The sequence below is a fragment of the Musa acuminata genome, chromosome BXJ3-9 (assembly GCF_036884655.1).
Source record: "Musa acuminata AAA Group cultivar baxijiao chromosome BXJ3-9, Cavendish_Baxijiao_AAA, whole genome shotgun sequence".
NCBI classification, from domain to species: domain Eukaryota; kingdom Viridiplantae; phylum Streptophyta; class Magnoliopsida; order Zingiberales; family Musaceae; genus Musa; species Musa acuminata.
The window spans coordinates 1,897,796-1,921,308 of record NC_088357.1 but is presented as its reverse complement, the minus strand read 5'-3'; the positions used below and the strand labels follow the sequence as shown (position 1 = coordinate 1,921,308).

General features: G+C 41.0%; 4 protein-coding genes across 4 annotated transcripts; all 4 read left to right on the top strand.

Moving 5' to 3' along the window:
• The first annotated feature begins 1,916 nt into the window (after positions 1-1,916).
• LOC103997234 (ankyrin repeat-containing protein NPR4-like) lies at positions 1,917-5,725 on the top strand. Its single transcript, XM_065166368.1, has 3 exons — positions 1,917-2,539; positions 3,114-3,643; positions 4,321-5,725. The coding sequence occupies exons 1-3, from the start codon at positions 1,936-1,938 to the stop codon at positions 4,930-4,932; spliced, it is 1,746 nt and encodes a 581-aa protein (XP_065022440.1). The 5' UTR covers positions 1,917-1,935; the 3' UTR covers positions 4,933-5,725.
• A 2,172-nt stretch (positions 5,726-7,897) lies between these two features.
• Positions 7,898-10,912, top strand: LOC103997233 (putative disease resistance protein RGA4). The gene is made up of 3 exons (XM_065168993.1): positions 7,898-9,058; positions 9,764-9,848; positions 9,966-10,912. The coding sequence occupies exons 1-3, from the start codon at positions 7,898-7,900 to the stop codon at positions 10,910-10,912; spliced, it is 2,193 nt and encodes a 730-aa protein (XP_065025065.1).
• A 2,682-nt stretch (positions 10,913-13,594) lies between these two features.
• On the top strand, positions 13,595-16,546 carry LOC103997232 (disease resistance protein RGA2-like). The gene has a single exon (XM_065168992.1). The coding sequence runs from the start codon at positions 13,595-13,597 to the stop codon at positions 16,544-16,546; it is 2,952 nt and encodes a 983-aa protein (XP_065025064.1).
• Positions 16,547-19,283: 2,737 nt separating this feature from the next.
• Positions 19,284-21,921, top strand: LOC135648595 (ankyrin repeat-containing protein At5g02620-like). Its single transcript, XM_065166418.1, has 3 exons — positions 19,284-19,924; positions 20,299-20,837; positions 20,914-21,921. The coding sequence occupies exons 1-3, from the start codon at positions 19,339-19,341 to the stop codon at positions 21,670-21,672; spliced, it is 1,884 nt and encodes a 627-aa protein (XP_065022490.1). The 5' UTR covers positions 19,284-19,338; the 3' UTR covers positions 21,673-21,921.
• The last annotated feature ends 1,592 nt before the right edge of the window (positions 21,922-23,513 follow it).

Sequence of the window (23,513 nt, the reverse complement as noted above, 5' to 3'; positions counted from 1 at the left end):
CAACAATAGAATCCAAAAAAAGAAATCACTATTTCGTGGCTGCAAACCCCTTATCTTTTTATGACCCCTCGTGGTTGGCCAGTGCACTTGACTTGGGTAGGGCTCAGATAATTTATTTGCTCTGAATCCCCAACCGTAGCCAAGCAAAATAAAGTGGTGGTGATTGTATATATTTACGTGGACGCCAAACGAGGAAGGCGAGATAATGAGCGTTTGGTGAAACATCGACGACAAAGAAAACTCCGAGAAAACGAGAGTTGCAATTTGTTAGATAGAGACCGGCCATTTTGTGGAGGGAAGACTATGAGGATGGCAGACACAAACGAATGCCATGGTCAGGCATTAAGCACAGGTCTCATAAAATATCTAATGTTATTATTTTTGTATTAAAGTATTATAAAATATTTTTATTTGAGAGTTTTTAAATAATTTCAAATCAAAATTAAGAATATTTTTGATATATTTCAAAATAATAAATAGCAATTTTTTAGATAACCTTAACAAAAGCTGGAGTCACGTGGTTGAAAAATGATAGCCAATTGCAATCGTGTAGGTTCTTTGATTTGGTCAAGATAACGATTCGTGACTCCAATGATGTTTTGGGACGTGTCAAAATTATATAAGTTTGGAATGATCAACTCAATTGACTAAGTCAAACGAACATCGACATTGAATGAGCTATCAGGACGCATATAAATATCTTATGCAACTCCTCTTCAATCGCCAAACTGGTCTTCGCGAATTCATCTTCCATGAAGCTAAATTTTACACTTAAAATTTCACGGCCACATCCTCCTGGGATCAGTCGCAGCGAATATAAAAGGACATATAGGAACTATAAGATGCTAAAAGAAGGTTGGTGAAGGTAGAGAGAAAATTTTCAAAACTAAAATAATATGTAATGATCAACCAGCTAAAAATTATATCAGAAAATTGATATAATATTTACTATAATTTGATAAATTCTATCTATATTTACAAAGAGAAAAATTAAATTATTTGGATCAATCAAAAACCTTGAATTATCCCTACTCAAATATTACTTTTTTTAGACATTCTTATATAAATTTTGAAGAATTTATATATTTTTCTTTTACCCTATTTATATATCATTGAGAGAAACTGAGAAGCAACAAAAATATTTCTCATATCTTATTCATCCCTTTTTAAGATTTAGAAATATATAAGATATTTATAAAAGAATCAAACATTAATTACTGGGGTTTCCTTTCTTCAAGAATTCTTTGCCCCTTTGTGAGTATTTTATCTATTTTTGTGTATCCCGAAGAGAATACCTAGAGATTAATAAGTCAGAAAGCATGTCAGAAAATCAACATAATATTTAACATGATTTAGCAAATCCTACCTAGAAGAAAATTCAAAATTTTTTATAGATCCCTCAAACAAAACTTTCTTATAGATCCTATGATATAAATTTTAATAAGTTTATACTATTTTCTCTCGTTCTTTTTAGAAACCCTTAAGAGAGTATTATCTCTAAACACTAAATGTATTTCTCACATATTGCTTTAGCCTAAAAAAACTCATAGATATATAAAATATTTAGGAAAGAACTAAACTCTAATTATTAGGATCTTCTTTCCTTATGAGAACTCATACGAGCTCTAGAAATTTTAAAATACTTATTAATCACAATAAAAATTAAAATGATAAATATTATTAAAATTCAATAAGAATAGGGAGGATCATTGCCAACTTATATGAACATTAACATAATGCCACCATTCATGCATCGAACAAACCCGGTCACACTCATAGTAACCCCGAAAAGTTAAAGCGAAGAAAATGAATGGAATATCCCCGAAACATTACGCATACTGACCGAACATGTAGAAAAGATTCCACGCAACCCCTCTGCTATATAAGGAGCACCTCTGGTCTAGATTACTATGTGCTTCATCACTATCTCAAAGCATGCAGATCACGGAATCAGTTCCTGAACTGTTCACTCCAATGAGCCTCGAACTGTTGGAGGCTGCAAGGTCGGGCGATACCAACATACTTGGAACGAGCATCCCTGACGTCCCTGTGACGGCCGGAGGGAACTCGATGCTTCACATCGCAGCCAAGCCGGGACACACCGATTTCTGCAATGAAGCCCTCGACCGACAGCCCTTGCTCCTCCAGTTGAAGAACGCACGAGGAGACACTCCATTGCACATCGCCGCGAGGGCAGGCCATCACCAGCTAGTGAATGACCTCATCTCTATTGCCTCTGGAAGGAGCGCCCAGGGCGACGACAGAGTGTGTTCACTAGTCCAGATGGCAAACGACGTTGGTAACACTGCCTTGCACGAGGCGGTACAGAACGGCCATGAACAGGTCGTCGATGCACTAATGGCGAAGGCTCCAGGTGTGTCCGCGGTGACCAACAACGTCAATGGCGTCTCGCCACTCTTCACGGCGGTAGAGTGCGAGTCGGTGCCGATCGTGCGACGATTACTGGAGGCGGGCGAGGCGTCATGCGACGGACCCAACGGGCAGACAGCTCTGCACTCCGCTGTCCTTAGGAGCTACGGTCAGTAAATTAAGTACACGAACATGCAGTCATATATAGGGTGTTAACTTGCATGTGTACGTACCATGTAAGTATACTGTACTGGATCACCATCTCCTAGCTAATAGGCTGTCCGTGTACAAATTTGGAACTAGGAACCAACTTAAATCAAACATTAGAGTAAATCGAAAAAATTATGATTTGGCACTACAAAAAGTTCTTACACAAATTAGGTTTATATCTAAGCCACTGATAGCTGAAGATTTGCTATAACTCAAAAGTAGAACTTGTCATAAATCTGAATAACCATCAAAGAGATATGGGCCTGACCCGCTCAAATAGTTCCTCATGTTTAATGGGTGTAGATGAGTCTTCCAAAACCAAAATACGTGTTCCAATTGGGACTACCCTGCAATGCATGTTCGATCAACTTTTTATGGGTTAAAGTCATGCTCTTTTTGGATTAATTATTGTTGTCACAGCTATTAGAAAATCTTATGAGGATTATTTCTTTTTCTTTTTTTTGTAAGGAATATATGTAATTACTTAAACCGATGTGATGAGTTAGTTTTAAGCAATGACGTATATGTTTTAGAAATCACAAAAATATTGCTGGAGGAGAGACCAAGGTTACTGGAGAAAGCCGATAACAATGGAAGTACTCCTCTCCACTTTGCTGCCTCGGACAGTGATATTGCAATGGTAAAACTACTCCTGGAAAAGGATGCATCCATTGCGCGTCTGCAAGACAATGATGGTGCCTCTGCAATTCATGTTGCTGCTCGTGGCGAGCATGTAAGTACAATTGAGCATCTCGATAAAGTATTGCCTGATTGTGTGGAGCTGATGGACAATCAAGGCAGGAGCTTCCTTCGTGTAGCCATTGAAAAGGAAAGTGAAACAGTTATCAGTCATGTTCTCGGATCACCGCATCTCATTGATCTTCTAAATCAGCCAGATAAAAAAGGGAACACGCCCTTACATGCAGCTGCGTTATCTGGAAACTTATCTATCACAAGGATGCTGTTGTCCAATAAAAACATTAGGAAAAGTGCAATGAACAACGAAGGTCATACCGCTCTTGATGTCGCTTTGCGCCGCACACGGACACCACTTGAACCTCGGGTACGTACAAACTAATTACACTTACGTTGTTCTATAATGAACTGTACGTACATTGATTATAGGATATTACGGATGGTTCTCTTTATCCCTTGGTTTTGTGTCGGTTCTCACATCATAATCTTATATAATTGTTGGTGAATTTTTAATTTTTTTTTATTTGAATACTGAATTTCATAGTCATTCTTTGACTACAAATTTCTTTTTAATATTTACATTTATGACTTAAATGGAACTACCAATTTTAAAATCCTATCCTAGAATTATATATATATATATATATATATATATATATATATATATATGATTTTTTCTTGTATAAGCGTCATGCTGGTGCAAAATTATATCCAGGGTTGTTATTATTAGATCAGGTCCATCCAGAACTTGTATTTAATTTCCAGAAATCGACGGATCAGAAATTAAGGATCTGTAGTGAAATTTTTGGATCAAACATTGTGTTTTATCATAGTTGAATTTTCAGGCTCCATTAATACGCATAAGGATGGATATGTGCAATTATTTTCAGAATTTTAGGGTTTATGTCAATATTGGATTAGGAAAGTGATTATACGTATATTATATATATGATACACAAAAAGAAAAATGATTATGTTTGGTACATTCTTGGAAACTATATAGTACGTTGTTATGACTGATTCAATCTTCTTCTTGTTGAACAGAACTTATTGATTGAACAACTGATGATCAATGATTCATGGTTCTGTCCTAAGCGCCGTGATTCAGATCGTTTGGAGATGCAAAAAGAAGAACCTCGAGATTATACATTATTCGCCAACAACTTGTCCTTGACGGCAGGGCTTATTGCCACCGTCACATTCACTGCAGCATTTACTTTGTCACGAGGCTACAAAAGTGATGTGAGCAATGATCCAGGCATGCTAGAAACACCGAATAGAATTCTTTTTGGAATGTTTCTGATATTTGACACCTTGGTTATGACAACATCCTTCCTGGTTCTCCTCCTCGTCCTTCAAATCCACTTGGGCAGTAAAAATTATCAGATCCTGCAACTTCCCAATGCCATACTGCTGTTGCAGATCTCAATATTAGCTTTGATATTAGCATTCTCCTGTGGATTATACCTACTCATTCCGGATGAATTCACCTGGCTCGCTCATTTCATTGGGGTTTGGAGTCTCATTTTTATTCGGTACATTACATGGAACATTTTAATTACCTTGCATTGGTTCGGACTAAGTGCGGCAAGGAAACTCCGTGACGTTTATACGTCCTATTCAGAGGCGTTTTCTTCACGTAAGTTCATCATGTAAGACTTCATAATTGGAGTAGTGGTGGTTCCAGAATAAAGTGCCCCCCCTTCCAAATTTTCTTGTTTGTTGGACTCCATGTACTGTCATATTCTAGAATACAGCTTGTTTCCATGGAATACAAGTGCCAGCCCCTTCAAAATTCCCTTTTTGCTGAAAGCTCACTTGCTATTCTTTTTTTTTTTTTTGGAAAGAAAATGTCATTCATTGTTCTTAGAAAAACTTTACTAGGGGATTGCACAAGCTTTCTACATCATCCATTGTACAAATCAAACGAGGGGAACTTAGAGGTTCTACCAAATCAAAACGTAGGTTGGTGGGCTTTGTGGTTGAGTGTCTTAGGCATGAGATTGAAACAAGAGATCCGGAGGCTGCCCATAAGGGTTTTACATCAGAAATAATTGCTTGCAACTGCCAAGGGGTTTGTTTGCTGGAAGCCATTAACGAAGTAGATGATAGCTTGAGCATCGGATCGAAGCCAAATGTTCCTCGAGCCCATAGCTTTAGCATGCCTGAGAGCCTCCAAAATGGCCAGAGCTTCTACCATCGAGGGATTATGGGTTTTTGCAAGCCGAGCATCCAACTGCAATTGTTTTGTTGGTCGGGGAGGCGTCTGCCGGCGACCTTAAAATGGTGAAGAGGATGCTGCGTCCACGGCGTATTTGCGTGACGATGACGGAGCCTTTGCGATACACGTTGCAGCAAGTTGCGGACATTTAGATATAGTATTCAAACATCCCACAGAAAAATGCCCCTATTTATTCTATGCAGCTGATGGACGATCGGGACAGGAACTCTTTCCATGTAGCCATCGAGAAAAGAAGGAATGATTCTACCCCTTCGTGCATGTTTATAGTTGAATTCATCCTCCAAAAATAAGATCAAGATTTTTTTTTAACCGGCACCACCGTGAGGAAGTTGGCATAATATCACGAGCGCAAAGGTGAGCATCAAAAACAAAGAACATAGTGTTAGATCTTCTCCTTATTTGTGTAACATAAGTGATAGATCTTCTCCTTATTTATACATGACCTTAGAGAAGAATCTATAATCATAGCTAATATTCCTTATTTGTGTGTAAGATGGTGAGGAAATTGATGCAGTATCACGAGCGCAAAGGTGAGCAGCAAAAACAAACAAAAACATAATGTGAAAAAACAAGAATTTTTTAAATTAATATTTTTTTTCTATCAAAAATCGAGTAGAGAATAATGAATAACCATTCTGCAAGTTATTTAAAACAAAAAACAAAAAACAAGAAAAAGAAGAACTCAAGCAATATAAAGAAATAGAGTACAATTCTGTCCATTGTGGTAGTGCTTATCGCTACCCTCACCTATGCTTTGGAAATTTAAAAAACAAAAACAGGTTGTTGTGTTATCGAAAATTTTGGCCGGAAAATAACACATCTCGAGACATGGGGTTGTTTCCGACCAAGAAGGGTAAATGCATTTGATATGAAATGGATAGGTATTCTGTATGATAGAAATTTCAGCTAATGCCTTTCAACCCAGCTTACACTAACGAGTTGAAGTCACGAGTGTCATGGAGATTAGATATGGTATTGACTATTGACTATCGAGATCCGATTACCTCGATCTAATATAATATTGAGTCTATGTAAATATTGAATTCGGACCACCTCGGCCTATACATTCTTCTCTGTTTTCGGAAAGCTAGACATGTATACATCATGATATATTCTTGATCTACATATTCCTTAGCTTTTGATTAATTTGATATAAAAAATATATATTTGTTATGTGTTTCTAGTGATGTTCTTAAAGAAATTTTATGGCATACATTCATATTCTTCTTTTACTTTCTTTTGCCCTTTTGATTATATAAGCACTTGCATTTTTATTCTTCAAAATCAGCTATTTCTTTTTTAATCGCAACTCGGTGCTAATTACATGTCATATATTTCATCAAAGATCTTGCTATTTTCTTGGAAAAACTCAACATATATTGGTCCCTTAATTAACCTCATCTCTGCTTGTAACTGACCTAAACCCAAAGCCGAGCAGCCATAAGAAGAGGCATGCAGGGATGCTGCCATCCAACTTCGTACGCATTACCATATTTTAATGGTCCAATTCCGACAAGGTGGAAAGTTTTCTTATTCCTACCCATGCATTATTATTATTACAACAGCTAATTGGCTTATTGATGGCTAAATGTTGTTGATTGGAAGATTTCTCCAATCCTCTCTTCACACCTTGTTTTTTAGGTATATATAGCGATGATATTTGGTCTTGAAGCTTTATATTTGCAGAACTACTGAAGCTTCGCCTCTGCAATGTTGCAGTTGCCTTCTCGTCCACTACCTTAATTAAAGAGCAGCAGGGCATCCAAGGATTCTTGTTTTTTCCCCCCCAAGAAAAGAAGATGTCTATTAAATCAAAACACTGATGATGTAAATGCTTTAATTAAAAGCTGTACGATTCTTAGAGAAGAAGAGGAAGGTTAGCACATTCATGCCTCCCTCGGAGCATCAGAGAAAGGCAAAGGGTCAGGAAAAAGAAACCCACTGGCTCGGTGTCTTGACACAGACGAAAGAAGACAAGAAATAAGAGAAAGAATGAATGAGGGGTAGAGAATCGTAGGCGTCCACAACTTCTTTTGCACCCTTACAGCTCGCTCGCTCGACACAAAGATTGTGAGATTGCAGGAGAGCCACGCAAAGGTAACTAACTACAGAGAAGAATCAAACATTGCTTGGATGATTGATTCGTTACTTGCACAGATCGTGAAGGTAGATTCCAAGAGCGTCATTGCATCGGTGGCACCACCCGGATTAGCTTTCATCAAGCATTAATGGTTGCGTGAGACGAGAACAAAGTGTTGTACGAAAAGGAACAACTGTGAGTTACAGATACTTTGTAGATTCCAAGTGGCTCGAGTAATAAAAGCCCACAGCTCAATTGATAATCTAGAGTTCCATAGCTGCCACCCTGACATCAAAGCCATGGCGTTGGCGTCAGATCTGGAGCGCGTACTATCGCATATACTGCCGATGCCTGCGATGATGGCGCAGGGGCGACTACTAGGCATGCCAAACCACATGGAGATGATTCGAGACCGCCTGTGGGCTATCAATGGCACGATCAAGGACGCCGAGCATCGAGCGTTGAAGGAACCGGAGTTGGAGGAGTGGTTGACCGACGTCGGTGCAACCATTGTGGACATCGACGATCTGCTCGGTAGGATCCTTGACTGGCACCCAAGAGGAGGAGCGGCTGCAGCATCGAATCGCTCGTCACACTCCATCTGCAGCATCCGAGAGGCCTCTCGCCAAGCCATTCTATCGGAGCTCAAGGAGATGGTGCGCAGGCTGAACTATCTGGTGAGGAGGGGGTCTGTGTTGGGCCTCTCGAAGGAGATAATGGAGTCTGTGGATCCACGACAAGAAGAAGAGTACTCCACCGTCCTAAAAGAAGAGGTGGTGGGACGCAACGAGCATGTAGAAGAAATCATCGACAGTTTGAAGCAACCACAGTCTGGCGATTGTGATGAATTGCAGATCATAAATGACCTTGGTGGGAAGACGACCCTTGCACGGCTGATTTACCACCACCCCTGGGTGCAGGAGCAATTCCAGCATCGAATCTGGGTGGATGTCCCAAACATTGCTTCTCTGGATCCCATGTGGATCATGAGAGAATTCACGAGTTCAATAACCGGGGAGCCATGCGAGGACATCTGGCTATTCTTCGACGGAATCCATGGAAGCAAATACTTGCTCGTTCTGGATGATCTCAACTTCGGGGAGGAGGACAGGGATAAGTGGCTCCAATTGGAGAACTTTCTATTGCTCGTCGGCGCACCGGGGAGTACCGTGGTGGTCATTCCTGACTTGTTTTTTATTCAGTATGTACTGGGGTCATCTGTCCGAACGTGGCATTTCAGCGGCCTACCGGAGGATGATTGGGTACAATTGTGCTTGAGACAAGCGCTCATCCGGCCCGATCAACGGGAGGAAGCAAAAGCGATAATTCACTCCTCTAAGAGAAACACACAAGATTGGTCTCCCACGGACGCCAAGATTTTTGGCTCCGTACTCAGATATACTGAAATGAGTCGATGGCAACAACAACTTGATGCTGTAAATATGCGTCAGTGGGAGAAAGTGAGGCACAACAAGGATACGGCTTTAATTTTTCTTCATTACATGACACCAACGATGACACGATTGGTATTGTACCGCTGGTTGATCGTACAAGATGGCAAGACCAATTACGAAGACTTCTTGCACGTCTTAGCTGCTGAAGGCTTTCTGCCGTATTCAGACGTCGAAGGCACCATAACGGAAAAGCTGGAGTTCCACGTTTACGATTATATGCATTTTTTATTTACTACCACAAAACATTGCTACGACTTGAGGGGGGGTTTATCAAATTCAACAATACCACGACAATGTCTTTATTTACGTATGTTCGTCGATTCCAATACGATCACATTTCCGATGACCTTGTTCGATGGGATAAATCAGTTGAGAGGTTTGCTATTACAACAAGAGATGGATCTCCAACATAAATATCATGTCCTACATATTCCGGAAGGTATGTTTACCAATCTTATTCATCTACGTATATTATATTTACGAGCTATCAAAGTCCAACAGTTACCTACTTCAGTGGGCAAGTTGCTTATCTTGAGATACCTCAACCTTTCCCAGTCCGAGATCCAAGCACTTCCTAAATCCTTATGCAAACTTAGAAATTTACGAGTACTAAATCTAGCTCATTGTGAAAAGCTTCAGAAACTACCGAAGCGAATACATAATCTTGAGAACTTGCATGTTTTAAGACTTACTTATTGTACAAAACTTCAGATGCTACCTATTTCGATCACCGGCCTTATAAATCTGCAAGAGTTAGACTTGGAAGGTTGTCAATGGCTTCTCGAATTGCCCGAAGGTTTGAATAACATGAAAAAATTGGCAAATCTTAATGTATATAGATGTCCATTGAATCAAATGCCACATGGAATAAGTCAGATGAGTAACCTCCTAAAGTTGTCTGGACATATTGTAGTTGGTGATCTTGGAAATGCCTTCTCAAAGTTGGAATCGTTGAGGAATCTAAAAGAATTATGGCTACAAAACCTCGAACAAGTGTTAAATTCAGAAAATGCTTTGACTCCTTTAAAGTTGAATGATATACTTCCGCAACTCATGTATTTGAAGTTACATTGGAAATGGATAAATATGGAAGATATGAGAGCCTCAGAGTTGGTTTCGCTGCATGTACTCGAAGGCCTCCAACCCAATTTAAACTTGAAAAAATTAGAGATTATTTTATATATCGGTGAAGAATTCCCTATATGGATAAAAGAGGGGTTTAACTATCTCCACAAGTTGAAAGAGATCAAACTAATCAATCTCAAGAGATGTAAAAAGTTACCATCACTCGGAGGGCTACTCGATCTCGAGATTGTTGAGCTAAGTGGTATGGATTTAATCAATGTTGTGGATGAAGCCTTTTATGGTGACGATGGGACATTTCCTGAGTTGAAAAGACTCACATTGTCTCATATGCTTGCACTAGAAAAATGGCTAAAGGTGGAGAGAAAAAAAGAATTTTTGTTCCCGAAACTTCGTCGATTGACACTGATCCAATGTCCAAAATTCAAAGCTTTAGAGGTGGATCTTGAGGTCTCAACATTGAGTATTTGGTTGAACAATAAAATGCTGCAGACATCTGAATTCGAGGGTTGGCAGAACCTCCCGATAAAGAACTTGGAGATAGTTGGATGCCAGGAGATGAGGTGTTTGCCACAGGACATGGAACGATGTGTTAAACTCAGAAGCTTGACGATCAACGGATGCGACAATTTGGACTGTTTGCCGGAGTGGCTACAAGGATTCAAGCATCTGAAATCTGTATGTTTATATGACTGCGGTGCTCTGTCATCCATACCTGAGAAGCTTAAACGACTAAGAAAAGTTGTTATTAAAGGTTGTCCAAAGCTGCGACTTTAACCGGTGGAACAGAGTATGTTCTTCTACCTTCGAATATTTTATACTGTGATTAGAGTAGATTGAGATAGAATTAATAGTATTTCATTTAACTGTTCAGAACATGCTTAGACACCATCTGATTCCGGCAGCAATTGACGCATCAAATTGTATTTGATGTGTCGAGTATGTCCTGCCATTCAAACAACAAAAAACCTTTCGATGAACAGCTCAAAGACGGCCCGTACTACATAACCACGGAGTACATCGTGTGTATAAGGACCATCTCTCCTGTATCATCGACCGGTGTCTCAACGCCGGCCAAGCTACCAGTGTCTAAGCTATTCACTCCACCGAGATGTGCATTGATCAACAAAGCCGACGCCGCAGGAAGACATCAACATTACTTTTGCAGTGCCTCTGCGATACACGTCGTGGGCATTAATTTACATACAATAAACAAGACATCCAATTTGGTAGTGATTTGAAGATTGCGTTTGTCACAATTGTCTGCGTATCTTAATGTCTATTCTTGTTTGTCTTCAGAGAGCTTTTTTTTCCCTTGTTATAATTTGTAAATTTATCATTACACATGCAATATTCTGACTTGTGTTATCTGTGGTGAGATTGTGCGACTCTTAAGATCTTGAGTAAGTTTGAATTGAATATACTGTTGAAATGAATGGTTGATTGCCACAAAATTGACAATTTACGGCGCATCCTTTATTTATATACACGTAATTCAGAAAAGAAATAAGATGGAATCTTCTAAAAGCTTTTTGGAGTAACTTTCCAACGTCTTCCAATTTATCAGCTGTGGAAATCACAAGGATGTTGCTGCAGCAGAGGGCCAGTTTAACCCGAAAAGCCGATGCCGCCGGACTCGTACCTCTCCACTTTGTAGCCGCCCGCGGAGACCTCGAAATGGTGAGACTTCTGCTAGAAAATGATGCATCTACTGCGTATTTGCGAGACAATGATGGCGCCTCTGCAATCCATGTCGCTGCAAGCTTCGGGCATGTGAACGTGATCAAACATCTCATCGAAACATGCCCCGGTTGCACGGAGGTGAGGGACGGGGAGGGCAGCAACTTCTTCCACGTAGCCATCAGCAAACGAAGAGAACAAGTGGTCCGATTTGTGGCTACATCACCTCGTCTCACTGATCTCTTGAAGCATTATATTTGCAGAACTACTGAAGCTTCACCTCTGCAATGTTGCAGTTGCCTTCACGTCCACTACCTTAATTAAAGTTTGAGTCACGCTTATGAAAGAGAAGCAGGGCATGCAAAGGGTTCTTTCCCTCTTGTTCTTGCCTTGATGCTGTAAACCTTAAAGTCGATACCGTTTGATTTGATCCTAAGTGTAAGCTCGTTCCAGGGCCAACGAGGGTCACATGAGGGCAAACCCGATTGGTACGATCCCGAAGTGTTATTTATTCATGGAGAGTAAATTTGGTGTCTTCCATGCATTTTAGTCTTGTTAAGGTCTCTATACAAACGGTCAGCGTCGGGGGATGTTCCGACTCGACCTATTCGGTAATAAAATTAGTAGAGAAGTGAAAATAGTCCAGTTATTCCCTTAAGCTTTGGGGGTTAGCTTTTATACATAAGCAACCGATGTAATAAGATCGACAGGGGGTTAGGGTACCTCTTACTTCGGCTCGTTGATATTAATGGTTGGTAGGCATGTCTCCCTATGGGTGGCATCAAGGAAGGATGACTACGAGGGTGCTATTTATTTGAGCTAATGCTTGTTCGAGATAAATAGGAAATGATCCTTTGTGCCAAAGAGGGGAAAGGAAAACTGGATCACGTCGCCTAGAATTAATACCCTCTATGGTTGGGTGTGCAAGTCTTTCCCAAATTATAGTTGGTTGCTACAATAGGTGATTCAAGAAAGGAAAGAAGAGGGGATGGGCTTTGCTGTCATGGGTTAATTCAATACAATAGGTGATTCAATAGATCATGCTCCTATCGGTGGCTACAGGGGAACGGGCTCTTTCGACCATGTCATTATCTTAGTGACAATTCTCGACTGAATGAATTGGCGTGTCATGCTTGGGTCATTACTTTCCTAATCACTTACTAAAGAAAAGGAAGGTTAGCACATTCATGGCTCCCTCGGAGCATCAGAGAAAGGCAAACGCCAAGGGAAAAGAAACCCATTTGCTCTGTGTCTTGACACAGGAAGAAAAGAAATATGAGAAAGAATGAATGAGAGGTAGAGAATCGTAGGCGACCACATGTTCTTTTGTTCCTTTACAGCTCGCTTGAGACAAAGACATCATCTTTTGCTCCATTACAGCTCGCTCGACACAAAGATTGTGCGATTGCAGGTGAGCCGCGCAAAGGTAACTAACCGCATAGTAGAATCAAACATTACTTGGAACTTGGTTGGATGATTGATTCGTTACTTGCACAGATTGTGAAGGTAGATTCCAAGAGCGTCATTGTATCGGTGGCACCACCCGTATTAGCTTTCATCGAGCATTAATGGTTGCTTGGGATGAAAACAAAGTGTTGTCCGAAAAGGAACAACTACGGGGCACAAATACTTTGTAGATTCCAAGTGGGTCGAGTAATGTTAGCCCACAGCTCAATTGATGATCTAGAGTTCCATAGTTGCCACCCTGACATCAAAGCCATGGCGTTGGCGTCAGATCTGGAACGCGTACTATTGCATATACTGCCGATGCCTGCGATGATGGCGCAGGGACGACTACTAGGCATGCCAAACCACATGGAAGTGATTCGGGACCGCCTCTGGGCTATCAATGGCACGATCTTCGACGCTGAGCTTCGAGCGTTGAAGGAGCCGGAGTTGGAGGAGTGGTTGACCGACGTCGGTGCAACCATTGTCAACGTCGACGATCTGCTCGGTAGGATCCTTGACTGGCATCCAAGTGGAGGAGCGAATGCAACATCGAATCGCTTGCCACACTCCATCTGCAGCATCAGAGAGGCCTCTCGCCAAGCCATTCTATTGGAGCTCAAGGAGATGGTAGGCAGGCTGAACTATCTGGTGAGGAGGGGGTCTGTGTTGGGCCTCTCGAAGGAGATAATGGAGTCTGTGGATCCACGACAAGAAGAAGAGTACTCCACCGTCCTAAGAGAAGAGGTGGTGGGACGCAACGAGGATGTAGAAGAAATCATCAAGATTTTGCAGCAACAGCAGTCTGGCGATGGTGTTGAATGGCTACTCATAGATGGCGGTGATGGAAGGACGACCCTTGCTCGGTTGATTTACCACCACTCCTGGGTGCAGGAGCAATTCCAGCATCGAATCTGGGTGGATGTCCCAAACATTGCTTCTTTGGATCCCATGTGGATCATGAGAGAATTCACGAGATCAATAACCGGGGAGCCATGCGAGGACATCTGGCTATTCTACGATGGAATCCATGGAAGCAAATACTTGCTCGTTCTGGATGATCTCAACCTCGACGAGGAGGACAAGGATAAGTGGCTCCAATTGGAGAACTTTCTATTGCTCGTCGGCGCACCGGGGAGTACCGTGGTCATTCCTGACCTGCGTTTCAGTGAGCGTATACTGGGGTCCTCGTACTATTTGAGCGGCCTATCGGAGGATGATTGGGTAAAATTGTGCATGAGACGAGCACTCATCCGCCCTGATCAACACGACGAAGCAAACGCGATAATTCAATTCTGTAATAGTAACTATTATTCATCTGATGGGTCTCCCACGGACGCCAAGATCTTTGGCTCCATATTCAGATATACTGAAATGAATCGATGGCAACAACAAATTGATGCTCTAAATGCGCATCAGTGGGAGGAAGTGATGCAAAACCCCGACACGGCTTTAATTTTTCTTCATTACATGCCACCAACAAGGACGCGATTAGTTTTGTACCGCTGGTTGATTCTACAAGATGACATGCCCAATTATAAAGACGTCTCGCACGTCTTAGCTGCTGAAGGCGTTCTACCGTATTCAGACGACGAAAGGCTGATAAGGAAATATCTGGAGACCCACATCTCTGACGATATACATTTTTTATTTACTGCCACAAAACAATGCTACATCTTGAAGGGGGTTGATTCAAATTCGATAATCCCACAACAATGTCTCTATCTACGTATGCTTGTCGATTCTAATACTATCACATTTCCGAAGGTCCTGTCCAATGGGGTGAATAAGTTGAGAGGTTTGGTATTACAACAGCAGAAGCAATTGGATCTCCAACACAAATATCATATCTTACATATTCCGAAAGGTATGTTTATCAATCTTGTACATTTACGTATATTATCCTTACGAGCTATTAGAATCCAGCAGCTACCTCATTCAGTGGGCAATTTGCTTATCTTGAGATACCTTAACCTTTCTCAATCCGAGATCCAAGTACTTCCTAAATCCTTGTGCAAACTTAGGAATTTACGAGTCTTAAATTTAGCTCATTGCGAAAAGCTTCAGAAGCTACCAAGACGAATGCATAATCTTGAGAATTTACATGTTTTAAGACTAGCTTACTGTACAAAGCTTCAAATGCTACCCATTTCGGTCACTGGCCTTATAAATTTACAAGAGTTAGACTTGGAAGGTTGTCAATGGCTTGTCCGATTGCCTGAAGGTTTGAGTAATATGAAAAAGCTGATAAACCTTAATGTGTATAGATGTCCATTGAATCAAATGTCGCGTGGAATAAATCAGATGAGTAACCTTCTGAAATTGTATGGACATATCATTGTTGGTGGTCTTGGAAATGCCTTCTCAGAGTTGCAATCATTGATGAATCTAAAAGAATTATGGCTACAAAACCTTGAACAAGCATCAAATTCAGAAGATGCTTCGACTCCTTTAAAGTTGCATGATGTACTTCCACGACTCACGTATTTGAGGTTACATTGGAAATGGATAAATATGGATGACATAAGAACCTTCGAATTGGTTTCGCTGCAAGTGCTTGATGGCCTCCAACCCAATCTAAACTTAAAAAAATTAGAAATTATTTTATATGCTGGCGAGGAATTGCCAGTATGGATAAAAGAGGGTTTTGACTATCTCCACAAGTTGAAAGAGATCAAATTAATCGATCTTAAGAGATGTAAAAGACTACCATCACTCGGAGGACTACTCGATCTCAAAATTGTTGAGATTAGTGGTATGGATTTAATCAATGTTGTGGATGAAGCATTCTACGGTAACAATGGAATGTTTCCCAAGTTGGAAAAACTCATATTGTCTCATATGCCTGCACTAGAAAAATGGCTAAAAGTGGAAAGAGCAGAACGTTTGTTCCCGAGACTTTATGAATTGACACTAATCGAATGCCCAAAATTTAAAGCTTTAGAGGTGAATCTCGAGATCATAAGATTGAGTGTTTGGTTGAACAATGAGATCCTGCGGACATCTGAATTCAAGGGTTGGCATAACCTCCAAATATTTAACTTGGAGATAGTTGGATGCCAAGAGATGAGGTGTTTGCCACAGGACATGCAACGATGTGTTAAACTCAGAAGCTTGACGATTATCGGATGTGACAATTTGGACTGTTTGCCGGAGTGGCTGCAAGGATTGGAACGTCTGAAATCTTTATGCATGTATGGGTGCAGAGCTCTGTCATCCATGCCAGAGAAGCTTAAACGACTGCCAAACGTGGATGTTAAAGGTTGTCCAAAGCTGCGACTTTAACCAGCGAAGTAGATAGAGTACGTTCTCTTACCTTGGAATATTTTATACTACGATTAGAGCAGATTGAGATAGAATTATTAATGTTTCATTTAGCTATTCAGAAAACACCATCTGCTTCCGGCAGCAGTCGACGCGTCAAATTGTATTTGATGTGTCGAGTATGTCCTGCCATTCTAACGACATAAAACCTTTCGATGAACAGCTCAAAGACGGTCCGTACTATATAACCACGGTGTACATGGTGCGTTCAAGGACCATCTCTCCTGTATCATCGATCGGTGTCTCAACGCCGGCCAAGCAACCGGTGCCTAAGCTCTTCACTCCACCGAGATGTGCATTGATGAGCGTTGATCGACAAAGCCGACGTCGCAGGAAGACATCAACATTACTTTTGCAGTGCCTTTGTCTATTCGTTTAATTTATATACAAAGCCGACAACACGTCGTGGGCATTAATTTATATACAATAAACAAGACATCCAATTTGGTAGTGAATTGAAGATTGCGTTTGTCACAATTGTCTGCGTATCTTAATGCCTATTCTTGTTTGTCTTCAGAGAGCTTTCTTTTTCCCTTCTTATAATTTGTAAATTTATCATTACACATGCAGTATTCTGACTTGTGTTATCTGTGGTGAGATTGTGCCACTCTAAGCTTGAGTAATTTTGAAATAAATATACTGTTGAAATGAATGGTTGATTGCCACATAATTGAATGTCCAAAGTTCAAAGCTTTAGAGGTGGACCTCATGGTTACAAGATTGAGAATTTGGTTGAACAATGAGGTGCTGTGGATGTCTGAATTCAAGGGTTGGGACACCTATGAAGATAGTTGGATGCCAAGAGATGAAGTGCTTACCACAGCATATGAAGCAGTGGAATATGCTCAGCTGCTTGATTACTGGATGCGATAATTTGGACTGTTTGCGAGTGGCGGCGGGGATTTAAACGTCTGAATTATTTATTTATACATGGCTGCACAGCTCTATCATCCATGCCACAGAAGCTTAGATGACTGCTGGATATTGATGTTAATGGTCGTCCAAAGCTGCAACTTCAACCAGCACAGTATGTTCTTCTACCACCGAGTAATTTATACTGTGATCAGATTATATTGAGATAGGATTCGAGTTGGTTATCCGAGTTAGATGTTCCGATTCACGATAGTTGAGTTGGTCAACTTAATTGTGAGGCCCCTAGCTAGCTAGTATCTGTGACTAACTTATATGGTTAACTTCGAAATTTGGTCAAATGCATTCATTTATATGTGACAATCAAGATGTACTTTGATTTGGGCAATCTTAGCAACGTGTGCTAACTTAACATCAAGAGACTACATTTGCATGTTGGTATATAGAAAAGCATGGTTATAATGATCATTTTTCATAAAACAGTAGTGTGGTTTGTGTGAGAGGAGAAGGCAGGTATTATTGTGGCACTACTGAAATCAATGTGACTAAATATGCAAGTATCACAGAAATCAGAAAGACTTTGGTGGATGAGAGAGATGCATTGATCAGCAAAGCCGACGCCGCAGGAAGCGCTGCCATCCGCTTTTGCGGCCTTGAAATGGCGAAACTCCCACTGGAACGGGATGAATGTGCCCCTGTTCTATTCTGTTCTATGCAGGTGATGGTCGATCGATGGGGACTTCCCATCCAAACCATCTCATGGCTTCACCATGTGTTAGTCACTGTCATCCACAATAAAACAAAGACTTGCAGTCGGCATGACCCGAAGGTCAACCTCATCATCCGAGAAACTGAATCCAGAAGGCAGTCAACTTTGTGGAGTCCATCAGCCATCCACTGTCACAAAATACTAAGATCTTTCACTTCACAAATCATCAGGTCTTTGGTCTTCCCACACATTTGGATCCATCTAGTAGACTTACTACGCAAGAATAGTACGAAATAAAATAATTTTTTTATAAAAAAAATTCTGATTTTTTTTTTCTCATAGGATATTTTTTATTTTTTATTAAATAAGATTATTCATAGCCTCCACATCATTGATTGCCTCTATATTTTGCCACCCTTGCTCCCACTATATCTTCTCTTTTTGTCCGTTCTGTCCTTCATCAGATCTTAACACCATAAATTCTCATCGAACTTGTAATCGCAAACATAAATAAGAGTCGAGGCATTGAGTGTCGACAAGGGATGGTGGTGATCTTAACGATGGATAAAAAAAGATTGGAGAAAGATGATAAGGGAGGCAAGAATGAAGGAAGAAGAGAGGGTAGATAAGTGTGGAGGAAGAAGAAAAACAAAATAAAGATGATGGGGTCTCGTGATAAAGCGATGGCACCCCCGACAGTGACTATGATAGAGAAAGAGGAAACAAGAGGCAAGCGTAGTGACAAGATGGAGATAGTGATAGGTGACGAGGACATTAAACAACTCTATTAAAAAAATATTATAATCTTATAATGATTTAGTTCAAATTAAATTTTGATGAGAAATTTTTTAAAATATTTTTTTTAAACAAGATTTTGACGAGAAATCTCTTTCAACCTCCAAAAACTTCTAAAACGTTAAGAATCACGTGGTTGAAAGATATTTTAGACTTAGTCAAAATACAAGTTCAGACCTGATTTTACATTGACTCTGTTTAGTCGTGCTTTGGAGACTGGGTCAAAGAGTGCCAACCACCAAGCTTCAGTTTAATTCGATATCGTACCGACATCAAATGAGTTAGAACCATAACACACAAACGCCTTCTTATCGACGGCATATCGTCTTGGATTGCTGTGTAATAGTTAAGAGTGTCTCGACAAGGAGAGGAGGCGGCCATGGAGCCAATCCCTTGCTTATTCTCTACTCCAATGAGCCATGAATTGTTGGTGGCAGCGAGGACGGGCGACGTCAGCGTACTCGGAGGGAACGACTCCCTCCTTCAAGTCACGGGCGAAAGGAACACCGTGCTTCACATTGCGGCCAAGCTAGGGCACACTAACTTCGCCTCCATAGCCCTCATCCAGCAGCCCTTCCTCCTCACGATCCAAAACCGACAAGGAGACACTCCGTTGCACTGCGCTGCCAGAGCCGGCCACACGCCCATGGTGGATGTCTTCATCCCTCACCCCCCCCGTCTGGGCGATCCTGAACGTCGGCTGCCCTACATGGTAAACAACGTTGGTAACACAGCATTGCACGAGGCGGCACTGAATGGCCACGATTCCTTCGTCGAGGAACTGATGGCGAAGGCTCCGGGCGTATCGGCGGTGACCAACAACGTCAACGGCGTGTCGCCCCTCTATATGGCGGTGGAAAGTGGGTCAGCGTCGATCGTGCGGCGTTTGCTGGCGGCGACGGAGGCGTCATGCGACGGACCCAATGGGCGGACAGCTTTGCACTCAGCCGTGCTCAGGAGCTCCCGTAAGTCGATCGATCACACGAACCCTCTGTGTCAAATTGTACTGTTAAATCTTATAGACATAGAACTATCCATCTGTTTCAATTAAGACTGACTCTCTCTTATGAATTAGAACAGTGGATTGTTCCAATAGTAGTTTCCGTAGTGTATAATTAATTTCGTTTATTTCAAACGAAAGGTTTGACAATATATTTTTTATATGGGTTTCTTGATATATTAAATTAATAAGATTTTGATTTAGGAGTCTTAGTCATACGTAATTCAGAAAAGAAATAAGATGGAATCTTCTAAAAGATTATAAATAATCATGTTTAATATAAGCTTTTAGTTTATTGGTGGATCCCACAACCTTTTCCAACGTCTTCCGATTTATCAGCTGTGGAAATCACAAGGATGTTGCTGCAGCAGAGGGCCAGTTTAACCCGAAAGGCCGATGCCGCCGGACTCGTACCTCTCCACTTTGCAGCCGCCCGCGGAGACCTCGAAATGGTGAGACTTCTGCTACAAAATGATGCATCTACCGCGTATTTGCGAGACAATGGTGGCGCCTCTGCAATCCATGTCGCTGCAAGCTTCGGGCATGTGAACGTGATCAAACATCTCATCGAAACATGCTCCGGTTGTACGGAGGTGAGGGACGGGGAGGGCGGCAACTTCTTCCACGTAGCCATCAGCAAACGAAGAGAACAAGTGGTCCGATTTGTGGCTACATCACCTCGTCTCACTGATCTATTGAACGAGCCGGATTCGGATGGGAACACTCCCCTGCATCGAGCTATAATATCTCGAGACATGGCCATCATACAAATGTTGTCGTCCAGTCCAAGCGTCAAGCTTAGTGCAACCAACAACCGCGGTCAAACCGCTCTTGATGTCGCTCTATCCAACACAAGGAACCGCCTGGTAATCAAAATGGTACGTACTTTCAACCCTTCACCCCTGTTCTTGGTGTCCGTCTAAATGATCTAACAGGTTCTACTGGTTTTTGCAGTTCAAGGTAGTGATTGATTTGACGAATAAGGGTGCGCGATTCAGTGACCCGCAGCTCCTTCAGGACATGGTCCATCCGGTAGACCAAACGGGCACGGTCGAAGAGAAGAATCATAAAGAAATAGCCGACAGTAAGCATACAGTGCATACGGTAGACCAAACGAGCAAAGTCGAAGAGAAGAACTATAAAGAGATCGCCGATAGTCTACCCGTCGTGGCAGCGCTTATTACCACCGCCACCTTCACTGCAGCATTCACCTTGTCAAGTAGTTTTAAGAGCGATCGCAGCGATTATGGCAGCATCTACATGCGTATAAGGGGGATTGCCTTCGTGGTGTTTCTGATATTTGATGCCCTGGCCATGATAACCGCCATTTGTGTTCCCTTCCTCGTCATCTATGTGCGAGTAGGAACTCCTGTTATCCAGGTCAACTGTCTTACTCTTTCCGAAATATTACTGCAGGTTGCGTTCATAGGGTTCACGGTAGCATTCGCCAGTGGTGTGTGTGTGCTGCTTGCGGATCACTGGCTCATCATCCTCATCTGGCTCGTGATTCTGCTCTTTATTCCAATCCTCAAGAGAAGGATCATTCCTTTCTACCCTTACCTATGTTGGTTGACTAGAGGGAGTGAGTTCCAGATCATTTACGCTGGATTAATGATCGCCCGGCATAGGCTGATACGAATTGGCAACTATGAATTAGCAATAGACTTCATCAAGTTTCCTGGTGTGTGGGGCTTCTCCATCACAAAATTCTGAGCAGTACCCGAGCGAGAGATGATTGGTGGTCACGACCTGTATCCCTCTACCTCGCTGCAAACTTGAAGAATATGTTGCTGTGGTGATAGATAGGCTCGAATGGTCTTCTTCCACAGATGGACGATCCAAATTTGACCTCATCAACAATTAACAATGTTGACTTGACCAGTATCCGCAATGTGCTTATATGTATGACAGATGCACCTCATCAATAAGTAGCAACTTGTCGCATGGTTATGCCAACACTTATCTTAATAATCTCGAGACCAATTAGGTTCTGTTGAGTTTGATCACTTTCAGATTATAGAGACATCAAAAAACCGCTTTTATTCATATTGGGAATCTCTTGTCAGCATATGAAATGATTTCTTTTTTTTTTTAATTTTGTGTTGGGTTGGAGACCTTCAAATATTTACAATTCAAATGTCATATTTAACCATTTCGAATGCAATGCATAAGTAAGTTGTGCAACTTTAAAGGAGTAGGGAGGTTTTGTAGATGTCGTTCTTTTGAATCTCTTAATGACTACAACTCTGTGATAGTGTTTCGACTGTCAACTAAGACAATGTTAGGAGGTTACCCATCTTCTCTTTTCCCTGCGACATTTAAGCCAATGAACATCTATAGACTTGACGAATCATTGACGATCTAACTCTTATAAATCCACAAGACTTTGCAATCCATAGGAGAGCATCTAAAGAATAAAGTGCTCTTATAAATTCACAAGATCTAACTCTTATAAATTCACAATGACTTCATCATGTAAAACTTCATAATTGTGATAGTGATGGAACGGTGGCTCTCGGGAGAATGGGCTTTGATTAGGTTTCTATGGAGTAATGCAACATCTTTAGTATATCCACTTTCTGTTCGACAAAAATGCTAGGTAAATATTAGGCTTACATTTACCTTCGGAACCTCCTTTGTGTGCATTCTCAGTCTATTTTTGAGACCCTTTCAAGTCTAATAAAAGCCAATTGTTTTGTGTTACTTTGAATGTTGATTATCTTATCCTTTTTGTATATAACAATGGTAAATTACACCTATATTCATATTTTTAATATTTTTTTTCGTTATACAAGTTCTTTATAGACTACACGAGGTTAAGGTCTAGGTTAACCCTTTCGGACTCATATCATTTGGATACCATACGCCTTAAGCAATTCTAGCTAAGGACATAGCAGAGTGGTATTAGAGTGGATAAAGCAAATATTGAATTGCCATAGCAAGTTAGTATGACAAAACCCACGCTACTATATATAATGGGCAACAATAATATGTGATCGTTTTGAAAAAATGAATGGGCACTCACGTAGAAACTAGCAAAGCCACTCAAGTGGATGTAAGCATAAAAAACTATAATATGCTGAATTAAATACAGAAATAATCTTTTATGTCAGGATTTAAATCAAATACTTAGATCTAGTTTAACGATGTGTACCTTTTAATGTCATTTGAAAAGAGATCTCTGTTTGATCTGGCACCGTCCTTAATCAAAGATCATTGTCAATTTGCAAGAGGAACTAGATCCTTCTCCTCTCTTCTTATCCTTTCACAGAACCATTGATGGTTTAGGAGAAAAGTTAGGGGAAAGACTGTAATCCCTCAACTATAACCTTTGTGAGATGTTCTCTCTTTAGTCCCTAGAGATCCAGTCTACTTATAGGCGAGAGCAGAGGGTATAGGATAGATGGGACACATGTCCCTCTCCTATTTATATAGATTAGAAAGAAGAATTTCCTCGTATAGTTGGGGAAATTTTATCTTCTATTAAATACTTCCTTGTTCGATGATTTGGGATTTGGGAGGAGGACCATCGGAGAGTACCATGGTGGTCATTC

What these genes read in the sequence shown, in the direction of transcription:
- LOC103997234 (XM_065166368.1), top strand. Translation starts at nt 1,936, where the DNA reads ATGCAGATCACGGAATCAGTTCCTGAACTGTTCACTCCAATGAGCCTC. An exon ending in CGCTGTCCTTAGGAGCTACG is followed by an intron (nt 2,540 to 3,113) that starts GTCAGTAAATTA and finishes TATATGTTTTAG; the next exon opens with AAATCACAAAAATATTGCTG. An exon ending in GGACACCACTTGAACCTCGG is followed by an intron (nt 3,644 to 4,320) that starts GTACGTACAAAC and finishes CTTGTTGAACAG; the next exon opens with AACTTATTGATTGAACAACT.
- LOC103997232 (XM_065168992.1), top strand. Translation starts at nt 13,595, where the DNA reads ATGGCGCAGGGACGACTACTAGGCATGCCAAACCACATGGAAGTGATT.
- LOC103997233 (XM_065168993.1), top strand. Translation starts at nt 7,898, where the DNA reads ATGGCGTTGGCGTCAGATCTGGAGCGCGTACTATCGCATATACTGCCG. An exon ending in ATATGCGTCAGTGGGAGAAA is followed by an intron (nt 9,059 to 9,763) that starts GTGAGGCACAAC and finishes ACAAAACTTCAG; the next exon opens with ATGCTACCTATTTCGATCAC. An exon ending in GCTTCTCGAATTGCCCGAAG is followed by an intron (nt 9,849 to 9,965) that starts GTTTGAATAACA and finishes GACATATTGTAG; the next exon opens with TTGGTGATCTTGGAAATGCC.
- LOC135648595 (XM_065166418.1), top strand. Translation starts at nt 19,339, where the DNA reads ATGGAGCCAATCCCTTGCTTATTCTCTACTCCAATGAGCCATGAATTG. An exon ending in AGCCGTGCTCAGGAGCTCCC is followed by an intron (nt 19,925 to 20,298) that starts GTAAGTCGATCG and finishes CCGATTTATCAG; the next exon opens with CTGTGGAAATCACAAGGATG. An exon ending in ACCGCCTGGTAATCAAAATG is followed by an intron (nt 20,838 to 20,913) that starts GTACGTACTTTC and finishes TGGTTTTTGCAG; the next exon opens with TTCAAGGTAGTGATTGATTT.